Source organism: Trachymyrmex septentrionalis, unplaced genomic scaffold (assembly GCF_001594115.1).
Source record: "Trachymyrmex septentrionalis isolate Tsep2-gDNA-1 unplaced genomic scaffold, Tsep1.0 scaffold24, whole genome shotgun sequence".
Classification (NCBI taxonomy): Eukaryota; Metazoa; Arthropoda; class Insecta; order Hymenoptera; family Formicidae; genus Trachymyrmex; species Trachymyrmex septentrionalis.
This window is the reverse complement of record NW_017305397.1, coordinates 321,543-334,124: the sequence shown is the minus strand read 5'-3', so window position 1 is coordinate 334,124 and position 12,582 is coordinate 321,543. Positions and strand designations below refer to the sequence as shown.

At 30.2% G+C, this 12,582-nt stretch overlaps 6 protein-coding genes across 7 annotated transcripts in view; 3 read left to right on the top strand and 3 right to left on the bottom strand.

Moving 5' to 3' along the window:
- LOC108748719 (ribonuclease H1-like) overlaps window positions 1-192 on the top strand; it is a 2,580-nt gene extending 2,388 nt beyond the window's left edge. Inside the window, exon 7 of the mRNA XM_018487010.1 lies at window positions 63-192. Coding sequence (XP_018342512.1) covers window positions 63-158 — 96 coding nt within the window. The 3' untranslated portion in view covers window positions 159-192. The remainder of the gene's footprint in view (window positions 1-62) is intronic.
- Window positions 193-630: 438 nt separating this feature from the next.
- Window positions 631-1,073, bottom strand: LOC108748724. Its single transcript, XM_018487019.1, has 2 exons — window positions 890-1,073; window positions 631-794 (listed from the first exon to the last, which is right to left on the bottom strand). The coding sequence occupies exons 1-2, from the start codon at window positions 970-972 to the stop codon at window positions 647-649; spliced, it is 231 nt and encodes a 76-aa protein (XP_018342521.1). The 5' UTR covers window positions 973-1,073; the 3' UTR covers window positions 631-646.
- Window positions 1,074-1,375: 302 nt separating this feature from the next.
- On the top strand, window positions 1,376-3,723 carry LOC108748723. Its single transcript, XM_018487018.1, has 4 exons — window positions 1,376-1,515; window positions 2,989-3,042; window positions 3,113-3,329; window positions 3,583-3,723. Exons 2-4 carry the CDS (start codon window positions 2,990-2,992, stop codon window positions 3,691-3,693), a joined length of 381 nt encoding a protein of 126 aa, XP_018342520.1. The 5' UTR covers window positions 1,376-1,515; window position 2,989; the 3' UTR covers window positions 3,694-3,723.
- A 1,559-nt stretch (window positions 3,724-5,282) lies between these two features.
- On the top strand, window positions 5,283-6,843 carry LOC108748721 (DNA-directed RNA polymerase II subunit RPB7). Of its 2 annotated transcripts, XM_018487014.1 has the most exons (8): window positions 5,283-5,317; window positions 5,415-5,524; window positions 5,598-5,757; window positions 6,153-6,203; window positions 6,290-6,355; window positions 6,437-6,508; window positions 6,577-6,610; window positions 6,687-6,843. In XM_018487014.1, exons 1-8 carry the CDS (start codon window positions 5,306-5,308, stop codon window positions 6,701-6,703), a joined length of 522 nt encoding a protein of 173 aa, XP_018342516.1. In that variant the 5' UTR covers window positions 5,283-5,305; the 3' UTR covers window positions 6,704-6,843. The 2 variants fall into 2 exon arrangements, with proteins under 2 accessions (XP_018342516.1, XP_018342515.1); XM_018487013.1 differs by having other exon boundaries at window positions 6,577-6,843.
- Window positions 6,844-7,182: 339 nt separating this feature from the next.
- Window positions 7,183-10,275, bottom strand: LOC108748718. The gene is made up of 5 exons (XM_018487009.1): window positions 9,971-10,275; window positions 8,543-9,064; window positions 8,246-8,334; window positions 7,904-8,128; window positions 7,183-7,659 (listed from the first exon to the last, which is right to left on the bottom strand). Exons 1-5 carry the CDS (start codon window positions 10,103-10,105, stop codon window positions 7,473-7,475), a joined length of 1,158 nt encoding a protein of 385 aa, XP_018342511.1. The 5' UTR covers window positions 10,106-10,275; the 3' UTR covers window positions 7,183-7,472.
- Window positions 10,276-11,202: 927 nt separating this feature from the next.
- LOC108748725 overlaps window positions 11,203-12,582 on the bottom strand; it is a 4,313-nt gene continuing 2,933 nt past the window's right edge. The window contains exons 5-6 of the mRNA XM_018487020.1: window positions 12,281-12,525; window positions 11,203-12,020 (exon numbers count right to left, since the gene is read on the bottom strand). Coding sequence (XP_018342522.1) covers window positions 11,462-12,020; window positions 12,281-12,525 — 804 coding nt within the window. The 3' untranslated portion in view covers window positions 11,203-11,461. The remainder of the gene's footprint in view (window positions 12,021-12,280; window positions 12,526-12,582) is intronic.

Genomic DNA, 12,582 nt, shown 5'->3' with positions numbered 1-12,582 from the left:
ATATATAATGTATACAATTAATATAATATAAACATACTATTGTGAGGCATTTAATCTTCTAGAATCATGTGAATGGACATGTAGGAATTCATGGTAATGAAATGGCAGACAAACTGGCAAGAGAAGGCTGCCTGCGATATAAAAAACAAGTTGAATAAAAGATGAAAAGTACAAGTACTTCTTATAGATTATATCTTAGATTATTTGTTTTATTTTTACATACATAAACTTTTCTATAGAAATCTCATTATGTATTTATTATACCTGAAATGTAATATATAATTCACTTTTGTTATAATACATAATAAATCTAATCTATAATTCACTCTTTTTTTTTAATGACTTTTACTATTGTTAAAATAATATGATCAGACACAAAATATGATTAAAATTGTAAAGTACATTGTTACATTTTGTGCATGTAAACAGAAATTGCTATTACAAAAATAGTTACAATATATATGACTAAATCATACTTAATGATAAAAATGGCTAATTCTTGCCAAACAAAAGTATGAGAAATTATATTTTCCATACTATAGATTATTTCTAGAAAAATACATGCTATTTTTACATTTATATCTACATAAATACATTCTTTATTGCGATATAATTATTAAAGCTATCAGTAAACTAATATACAAGATCATTGTTTCATAGATGAGACAAAAGCTAGCGCATTCTCGTTTGTTGTCTGTTGGTTCAGCGATTTCGATGATCTCGTCGATATTTGTTTAAGAAGGGTGTAAATATCCTCCGGAGATACTTGTAACGCTAATAATTCCAATACAATTCTATAAACAGAGAAAATAGTATTGTGATAAAACCGTGCAGAGGTTATGTCCGTGAGTGAAATTCCACTTTTGATAACTCTCAACAAATATCTCACCGAAAAACTCCGGGTACCGTGGAGATTCCCGTTATTTCGGCTAGTTCAATCAGTTCTTGTTGATGCGATTGCGAAAATGCCATTTTCCGCGAAAATCATCGGCGGCACGGATTCACAGACTTTTGGATTTACCGCGTGAAGTTATTCGCAGATAAGCTCGAGATTTTAGGTAATTCAGATCTGACAATCGTCGTATTTGTAGTTTTTTTTTTTGTCAAAACGAGTGAATCATAGCAATCTCAACCAATCAGACATTACTATCGGCCTAGTGAATTTACTTGATTCGATTTAATGGAAAAACTCCAGGCACCAATCAGAAAATGTGTAATAAATTAGCCAATTAAATTACGTGGGATTAGCTTCACCCCAAATTTTCCATTTCCCGTTCTCTGCCAATGAAATTTCTCGAATAGTCACGTGATATATCGTCAAGCTGAATCATAGGATTCAAATTATGTTATGTTATGTTCTCTATACATCGCTTGATAATGAAAAAAAGACAAAGGCCAGTAACGTCATTTTCGACACTTTCATACGACTTTTTTTGCTAAACGAATGTGGTTGAGTAGCATAGGGCTAAAAGTTTTAAAATTACTACGCTAATTACTGACATCGTAAACGATCAAGTAAGTTTTAATGAATATGACATTTTTGCTTGCGAAAAGATTGTAGATCTCGGATAATGATCTTCGATTAATCGAACTGGCGAGGATCTGTTGCTTTATTGTGTCATTTCTTTGTTATGTACTTCGACCATCATAATATATGTCTTTTACAATTGGAACGTACAAATGTAAAATATAAAAAATATAGAATTATTGATCAATATTAATTATGAAGTTATTAATTAAAGCAATCATGGTATCGAGGATAGAAATAGATAAAATATTTTGGTGGAGATATATACATGACTTCTTTTTGGCTAAACTTTTACATCAGTTCATCTATTTTTCTTTTCTCTCCAGGAGCAAAGAAGAGGAAGAAAGGTGAACTGGTGCAAAAGTTTATCCAAAAAGAACCAAACCACATTTATTTACTGGAAAGATAATAAAGAGATTTAATAATAATTTAATAATTAAAAATAATAAATTTAATTAATAATTAAAGAGCCATTATGAGAATATCTTGAGAATTGCAATCGAGGCTTATATAAATATTATTGAAAATATGTATACTTTTTTTCTTTGTGATTGTGTTCCTTTTAATGTATTTCATAATGCTATATTTGAAATTGTAGTTTTTTTCTGCATTTGATAATACTATGTCTTTAAAACTGTAATTATAGATATAATAAAGAAAAAGTAAACCAATTTTTTTTGAAGATTGCTCTTTTCTGATTATTTGAAATTTATATTTGCAAAATAAAAAAAAAAACAAAAAATAATTACATGATCTAATGCATTGTTTGAAATTTTTGAACCCCCCCCCCCCCAAAATTTTTGAACTTAAAATGAGGTGCATTGAATAAATTATTGAAGGAGGAATTATTAAAATGAGATAGAATAAATTATTCAAGGAGCATAAAAGCCAAGATATTAGTGCAATAATATTTATTCCTTCATATATAATGATAATATAATGATAAACATTTCGATCTTAGATTAGGTCATCTTCAGCATCAGAACAAAAATTATAAAATATCTATCTTCAGACTTATATTATTTAACACCACATAAATTTTACATATACTTGTATGATCTTGTAGTTTTAATCAATTTTGTCCTATAAGACTATACCTGTCTTATGTTATCAGTCCAGATTTCTCCATAAAATAATCGAATTTGAAATAGATATATATTTGGATGATGAAAAAGTAAAGATGTTGAGTGCAAAAAGTGCAAGTAACAGATCTATAATTGTATTTTCTTTTGTTTGATATTTTCTTTTTTTTTATATGATTTGTTGATATGATAAAAGTAATAATAATAAAATATGCTTTCCATTTGATAACACAAGTCGACACAAGCATCGTTCTATTCTTCTTTATATTTAATAAATAATAAAGATAGAATGATACTCATGTTACCAAATGAAAAGACCTGTATAACTAGCAATGTGCCAAAAATTAAAGTATGAAATTAAAAAATTTTTTTTCTTAGAATGCCTTACTACGCAGTGGCTAGTGGTCGTTCGATTGGAGTTTATGATAATTGGTAAGAAAATTGATAAAATAATTGAAAATTATGCTTTTTGCAATCACAGAATCTAATTACCTTGTATTAGGGAGGATTGCAAAGACCAAGTTCATGGATATTCCCATAATAAATATAAGAAGTTTGATACACCAGATCAAGCTTGGGACTTTGTTGACCAACATTCTTCAAATACTGGACAGTCATTTAATACTAACAATAAAGCTATAGCTTATCGAGGTAACAATCAAGTTGCACTAAAAGGTTACCGTGGTGAAGTTAGCGGTTATCAACGTACTGATTATACGGTATGAAATGGAAAATATTTTGGAAATGGCTAAGGGCACATATACTTTAACACTGAACAAAATAGTTTTAGTGATGATGTATTAATAATTAAAAAAGTACAATGTGGTAACATTATATTTCACTTTGTGCTAATTCTAGAAACGTTTTCTAAATTTTAAATTGAATTTAATATTATATTAACTACTTTTATTTTTCAATTTTCCTTGATGATGACTATACTTCCTTTGATTAATGATGACTGTCGATTTGCAGGAAGGAAGAAATACTGTCATCGTACGCGAACGTCTTTACAGGAGTGGCAGAGATGGAAATGGATATTTTGTCGAAAACAGCACACGTACATACTGGAAAGATAATAATTAAAGAGATGCCAACCATGTGTATGAGAACAACCAGAGAATTTCTTTTTTTTCTGAAAAGTTTATATCATATAGAGTTTATATTATCATATAGAGTTTACGAATAAACTTAGTTTATTAAAAATTTAGATCAATTAAGGAATGCATTATTTTAATTTTGCATGTTATTGGTTACATATAAGTTGATCACTCGTGCATTTTCTTTAAAAATATTGCACGAGGTTAACAAATAAATACTACTTGTATACAACTACTTATTTTATAATCTTAAATTATAATTTCTGATTTCATTAAAATGGCAATTTTTCCTATTACGAGAGTTTGTGAGCAAACTTTATCGAATTCTTACCTGGAAAATTGGAATTATTTTTAAGACTTGTCTTTGGAATTTGTGTCCTTCAATGATAATCGCCTTTTTACCTATCCTTAGATTACTCTGGGATCAAATTCGTATTTTAATTCTTTGCGTTTATCAATAATATATCTTTCTAGTCTAAACGCCTAATGTGTGTGTCATATACGAAGTAGATACGTAACAAGTCTGGGAATCGAATTTATTTTTGCTTAGGTGGTCACTTTAGCATTGAATTTTTCATCTTGTATAAAAACTAAAAATAAAATTTAATTATTTTTATATTTTTACATAATTATATTTTATAAATATATTATTATATATTATAAATGTTTTTGTAATAAAACATTTGTATAAAATTATATATTATATATTTATGAAATATAATTATTACATAAAAATATATAAAAAACTTTATTTTATTCTCTTTATTGAACTATATTTTTTTATTAAATATTTTCTAGATATTTGAAATAATAGAAAATTCTTCCTTACTGTGAGAAAAATTGCATTTGAAAACTGCACCTTAAGAATAAAATGCAATATAGGGAAATTTCAGAACTTCGTCTTTTTTTCGTGTAGTACTAGAATAGAATGTTTAGAGGCTCCGCACAATAAAAGGAACAGAGAACAGAGGACAAAAAAATAAGAGTTTTAACCTATCAGAAATCATGTATTGTAGAATATACAGTTTCTGATAGGTTGAAATTCTTATTTTCTGTTCTCCGTTCCTTTTATTGTGCGGAGCCTTTTAATATGTTTACTAAAGCCTCTGACACAATGCGAAAGGATAGCGATAATGGTAGAAATAACTCGATTTCAACCTATTAGAAACTATATATTCCAATATATCTGATTTCTGATGGATTAAAATCGTGTTATTTTTTTTTATTGTTCTGGCTGCACCATTGAACGCATTCAGCGAACTCAACAGTTGAGTAAGGGCTCACTGTTATTGGTTATTCTTTTAGTTCATTCAATCAAAATTTTAGATCTAGAAGAATACATCAATACAGCGAGCGGTCACTAAACTGTTGAGTTCGTTGGACTAGGCCATTGTGTCTGGAGCTTAACGATTGCATGCGGTTGGAGTATAACCTACAGATTTTTGTTTACTGTATCCTTCATCAGCTAGTGGAAGACAGGCGAAATATTGTTTCCTGACTTGATATAAACTTAACTAAGTGATAAATTTATTTAATATTTTCTCAAAAATTTAAATTGAATTATATATTTATAATATTATTTCAATTAATTTTTAATCATGTTTTACCATGTAAGTTAATTTCATATATTCTGTACAATTCTATTATTAATTGATCAAATTTAAAAGAACAAAATTAATTGCTTTTTAATTTTTTTAATAAATATAGATTTCTTTAGAACATGAGATTTTGTTACATCCTCGATACTTTGGTCCCCAATTACTCGATACTGTAAAGCAAAAGCTCTATACAGAGGTAGAAGGAACTTGTACAGGAAAGTGAGTATCTTTTGTATATTTTGATATTAAAAGTTCCAAAATCTTAAATTATGTTAACTTTATGTTTGTTCAGATATGGCTTTGTCGTAGCTGTCACGACAATTGATAATATAGGAGCTGGTATTATACAACCAGGACAAGGTTTTGTAGTATATCCAGTCAAGTATAAAGCGATTGTATTCAGGCCATTCAAGGGTGAAGTGCTAGATGCAATCGTGACTCAAGTGAATAAGGTACAAATAGATCCTTTTTTAAGAGTATAGAATAATCTGTTTAAACATTCGTTTTCTTCTTTTTTATCTTAGGCCTGTGGCCTATGTTAACCTCTCTCATATGCTTGTGGTACGTATACTAATTATTTAATTGCCATGAGCATGTGGGACTTACAGTTCCAAATGTTGATTCTGAACAATGAATTTTTGAGACGTGTTTTTGTGGGCAAGGATATTCTCGGGGAGATTGCCAGCCTTTTCTGAGAGAAGACACGAGTATAAATATTTCAGTTTCTACTGAGATCGAATCCGGGATCTCTGGCATGATAGACGCTGTCTGCCATGCCACGCTCGCACTTAACATTCGTTCATTAATTGTTAAACAACTTGATGTCTCACGATTGTCACATTTACAGGTTGGAATGTTTGCTGAAATAGGTCCACTTTCGTGCTTTATATCTCATCACGTAAGTAATTGTAACAATTATGAAATATAGTAATTAAGTATGTTACATATATGACATAAATATTATATAAATTTAAATTCTTGTAGTCAATTCCAGAGGATATGCAGTTCTGTCCGAATGTGAATCCAGCCTGTTACAAATCAAAAGAAGAAGTAAGTCATGTCATAAAACATTGTTTGTTGCAACAAAAATTTTGTAATTGTGAGAGTAATCAATTCAAACATATCTTTCAGGACGTAGTTATTCAGGCAGATGACGAAATTAGACTGAAAATTGTGGGCACAAGAGTTGATGCCACGGGAATTGTAAGTACTAAATTAACACTGAATTTTTTCGTTTTACATCAATTTACATATTCAATTTTTTGTTTCAGTTTGCTATTGGCACGTTAATGGACGATTACTTAGGTAACAGGATACTTAACGTTATTGTTTTGCAAGGCATTTAAATGATATATTTATAATTTATTTTTCCCTTTTTCAGGTCTCGTATGCAACTAGCATGGCTACAATCTGTGTCTTGTTTAAAAATATTTATTAGTTTATCTGAACATGTTTTATATTTTGAAAACAATACAAGTGTCTTAAAATACTTTCTATTTTTTTATAAGCAGTGTGTAAGATCGATATAATTAATCCGACAAAAAGATATGAAAATATAATAATAGTATATAAAATCATATTTAGATAAAAGGGTAACAATTTAGATATCTTTTATAATTGTCAAAATAATGAATTAAAACAACTCTCAAAGAAATTATAAATTGTGATAGATAATATATTTATAAAATAAAATTAAGTACAAAATATATACATATATATATTTATTTAAAAAACATTAATGATATCTTAAGTGTTATTAACAATCTATAGAGGCAAAACAAATAATGATATAGCCTTATTAACTCTGGTAAATAATTGTCTCATTTTCTAACATTTTTTATAAATATACTGCAATATAATTGTCATATCTTTTTACGGAAACACTAATGCAAAATTATATGGTCATTGCTACTACTAAGCAATTAAAAAATCAGATATAGGTAGTTTATAATCATACAAAGATACTGTTTAGGTAATAATAGATCTTTTTTAATTCACATATTTCTCATTTACTACCAATCATCGTTTCGTAGGATTTGCAATGAAATTGATACGTCAGCAACATGTGAAACCACTGACCATGGAAAAAAGCATTCTTATTCTGTTCGTTGTGACGATTTGAATAAAATCGTATAATTCCATCAACCAGCAGTGATTACAACGGTATTCAATTCATAGAATCTTCGTTGCTACTAAATATGTTTGCAAGATTTGTGAATAGTGCTAATTTCGGTGCAATACGTAGGTCTTCCTTTTTCGTGATTGTATCTTGATCGGGCATCATCTTGTCCGCAATATGCTTATAGACTTTGCCATTAGCATTAACATAAAAAATAGAGAAGCCATCGTACCATCTGAAATAATTCCCATACATATTATTTTCATAGTTTCTATAAGAAAAATTAGTTAAAGGGAATTTAAGTATTTTATTTTTTCTTGAAGAGAGAATAAAAAATCTGTAATACGGAATTAGAAAAGTAAAATTTTTTTCAAATCACAGTAAAAACTTCAATTAATTGGAATTAATGAAAATTTATGACAATTTTATTACAATGATGTTTTTGTTAACATGAATTTTGTAATACAGATGACACTTACACATCATGATTGGTATTTATGGCATCTTTTATTCTCCAAAATTTATACTTCCAAAATATAGTAAACACCTTCCAACCCGTGACACCTTGTATACGCCAACGAACCTGTACAGTATCGTTTTCAGGATGCATTGTTATCTTTATGATATCTAATTTGACATGTGCAAATTTCATATGACCAATCATTCTAAGCAGCATATACTGTTTTATATAATTGTTAAGCCCCCTGCAATAATTTTTAAATGGATATATAAAGAAATAGCAATATTTAAAATGTTAGACATTCCTTATATTGTTTTATAAATTAATACATAAATTAATTTATGTAATAAAATTAATTTACCTTGTTGTTATACCTCTAATATTGTTAATAAAAACTAGATCATCAGTATATATCGAAATGTTCAAAGGTTTCACAAACAGCTTTGGTAACTACAAACAATATTTCAATCAGAAAATAATAGTCTAGCCCAGAGAATTGTCTAGTATAAGAGAATCTCTCTTATCTTAGACAACTATGCCTCAGAAAATTGTCTCAGAATTATTGTACTTCATTTTTGAAGGAGCATGATTATAAGTTCGAATCCAAGTCAATGAAAGTGCAATAATTCTGAAACATTCTGTAAATTATATGACATACATCTTGACTAAGACAATCGACTACAGATTGCAGTTGTTCCTGCGATGGTTTACCCTCGTTTTCTTGTGGTGACTGTTGCGAGCTCATTTTTATAGTATTACTTGTATCAGCAGAAATAAATAAGATATTTTTATCAATATTTGTTTCTTGACTACTGTGTAAACTTTCTAAAGAAATCACCCTATTATTACATAGAAATGAATTATCATTTCCTATAACACTTTGGGCCTGAAACATTTTAACATTGTTTGACATGATTCCTATAGGAATTAAGTGATTCCTATCTTTCAAGAAGGCAATATTGAGTCTCTGTGACTTGTGCAGCCTGCGTGGGCTTTGGAGCCAATACATCATATTCTTGCTTTCATCTTCAGAGTACCGTTTGGCTAGCTTTTTATTCCATTGATTGTGAATGTCAAGATAAGTCAACGATAAATTTGGAGGAAATGTACATCCCACAAAAGGTACCAACTTTTCTGCGGTGTTTGCTCTTGCAGACAGTGTTCTCTGTGTACCCAAGAACTAAAAATTTATAGCTATGGTAAGATTCTACAGCAGTATATAATTGTAAGAAGCTATAATATAAAAGATTATAAATTGCAAATTATTCAGATTAAAATATAAATAACAGTAGTTCTATATATAGTGTCTCACAACTACCGCATTTCCTCTTAAGAATATATTCTTGAGGTAATTTTGAGACAAAAATCTAATACAAAAATATTATTCTGGATATTCATATTTCTAGATTTTTTCAAAAACATTCCATCCAATCCAATAATAATAGAGGCTATAAAAGTAAAATGGTTTTTGACTTATAAGCATTTAAAGTTAGTTTATAATTCAAAAAATTATTGTAGTCTTGACATTTTTGTATTAGAATTTTGGTCTTAAAATTACCTTAAGAATACATCCTTAAGAGGAAATGTGTGAGAAACCTTGTGTATGTGTGTGTGTGTTAGATTTATTAGCACTCATGTTACAATAGTTTCTATTTTTAAACTTAGACTAAGTTTAGTTCATAGTTTAGTCATCTGTTAGAAGCTTATTATCATAAATCTACAAACAGTCATTTCTTGTATTTTTACTACAGAAAAATTCGCTTCAAATAAGTCTATAATTGAAAGAAAAAATGCATGATACTTCCGAAACATTCTGTATACCATACATCAACAAACAGTCCAATGTGTACATGCATACAAGTGTTTTCATTTTTGCGACAACGTGACGTGCGATGCCTGTCATCAAACTACTCTTTAATCATCACGACTTAACAAGAATCGGAGGCTCGGATTTCGCCGCTGTCGCAAAAATTCTGTAGATTCGCGTTATATAAGCATTTGGAGGTTAGGACAGTCGCTGGCAGGTATCGTCTACACGCTGCGACACGAGACTTGCCAAACAAAATCGGTCACGCAGGTGACGCACCTGCTTCAGGAAGGCGGATGATTCGATATTCTTCTGTAACTGATTACGATCGAGTTTTGATGGTGTTTTTCGGCTGCTGCCGCCGCTTACGAGCGACGACAGCCGGCCGGGCAACGTGCGAAAGCACAAAGACATGTTATGCGATCGCTCGTGACTACAGCTTATTCAGATCAACGACATACTCCACGACGGCTCGCAAAAACACAATGTAACACGGTGTGTCAAGTCACTGTTAACTATTATGTGGTGATCTACACGCGTGGTGCCTTTCAACACGATCTTGCGCGGTCCGCAGCAATCCTTTCCGGCTGTTTCCGGTTCGAAGAATTCGGACATGTTCTTGTGCGCTTCGCAAGATAGCGCTTCATAAGATAGCGCTAAAATATACATATTTTTAAAATAGTTCGAAATTCGCTGTGCACAATATTTTTTTATTTCACATAACTGTGAAATTTTGTGTAAATTTCTGATAATGAAATAAAATCGCGGGCGAATATAAAACATCGTCCCGCACTAAATCCATTTATTTAATATTTTATAATATGTTTATGTATATTTATACATATATGTTATAAATCTGTTTAAAAAGTGCGAAATGTAAGTAATTTGTAAAAGTCGACGAAAATATAATATAAATTTTGTAGATTAAATCATAATAGAGCAAATATTAGTCAATTATTTTTTTAGAAATTATAACACAATATTTGTATATTAATACTTTATTTTTTTATTGACAAATCATTTATTGTAAATCAAGAACGAATAACACGCAACATGGTTGAATTCTAGAATAAATAAAATGTATAATGTAATAAAATTCAATGCTCAATTTCCTATATTCCTTCATCTCAAGCTAATAATTTTACATGTAACATATCAATGTATGCAGCATATTCTAAGACTTAATTTTATCTCTTGTTATTCTGTAACATAATAACATTTATAAGTACATATTATGAAAATTTTGTTCTCAATGAACGATGAATTAATTCTCATTAATAATATACATACATGCACAGAGATAAATCATTCTTGACTCAATTTACATTTATTTTTAATAAATATGTAATTAAATATCTTTCTTCGCGCAAGTTCTACAATCGACTGAATTTTATATATCTATGCACTATTTTATATATTATTTTATGTTTATACTAAGTTTAAATGTTTATATCACTCATTTCAGATCTTGGATCAGACTTCCTAATTTATTTTAGAAATTTTATCTCTCCTAAAGAATTCTTTCCAAAAATAACACTTATATTAATAAATTCAGTTAGCTTATGTTCTAATATCTAATTTAACTATCTTAACATTTAACGGAAAACGGTACCTCCATTCTATAATTCATCTTTGCATCATTTTCTTCGTTTTTTCTTTTTCATTTTCAACTTTTCTAAGCATACAAGATCTGCTTCAAAATGAGATTATGGTCTTTTATATTAATCTACCATTTAAATGTTTCTAGATATACTATACTATTTGCTATAATTATTCTTCACCAAGGCTCAATTTTTGCTTAATTTCCAATGCAAGCTTGTAACCGAGTTCCGGTCGTCGGTCTCTTCCTTCCACCATAGCCTTCACCTGACTGGAGTTCACTATCACGCCATTGCTGCCTATTACGGTGGCCTTGGTCTTCTCGATGTCGACGAGGTCCACGCCACGACTGCAGTCATCAATCAGTATAGTGCGATAACCGCTGGTGAGCGCATCTACTGCAGTAGCGCCCACACAAACGTCATAGGCCAATCCACAGATATAGATATCGGTGGCGCCTTTTTCTTGCAGCTGTGACGACAGCGTGGTCTCGGTGAGCTTTTTGTTGTCCCAAAACACCGAATACGAGTCGACTTCTGGATTCGTGCCCTTGTAGATCTTGATCGCTTTGTCGATGATCTTCAAGTCCTTGTGGAGCTCGGCACCCCAGGAATCTTGTACGCAATGACGAGGCCACAGGCGTTGCTTCAGCAATGGTGGTCCTTGAAATGTTACTGTGTCGTATACCCGCGCCGATTCTTTCGAAATATTGCTGCTGATGTCTACCTCTCTGCAATAACATTTGCTAATAAATATCAATGTGCAAAGCAGATTTTCTTCCCGTTACTTTCCCGTTGTTTTCTTTATTTCAATTGCTTGCTTCGTACTTTTTATCAATGAATAAAAGTTTTGATACTTTAATAAAAATGGAGCAGTCAAATATATACAATTTAATGTTTTAAGATTTAAACTTATATAGATATATCTTAAGTAAAGATAGAAGTAATAGACTTTAAATTTTGCATTTTGCAATATGTGAGATATAATTACCTCAAGTGCAAATTATCAATGAAGGATACATGGTCTACGGGATGCCAATCCAGGGAATAAAACACTGCATCGAACGGTACAGTTTCCAACAATCGATTAATTGGGTCGATTACTTCCGAACCATCGTGTTGCGCGGCGCATTGCTTTATGTTTAAAGAACCCGTTATAAAATCATTTTGCACATCCACAATTAGGAAAGCGCTTTTGGGACGCGTGCATACTTTGATCCATCGGTTCCAGCACACCTACAAGTTGGACCAATAGAAACAATTTTTTACAAGTATATATATATATATATATAT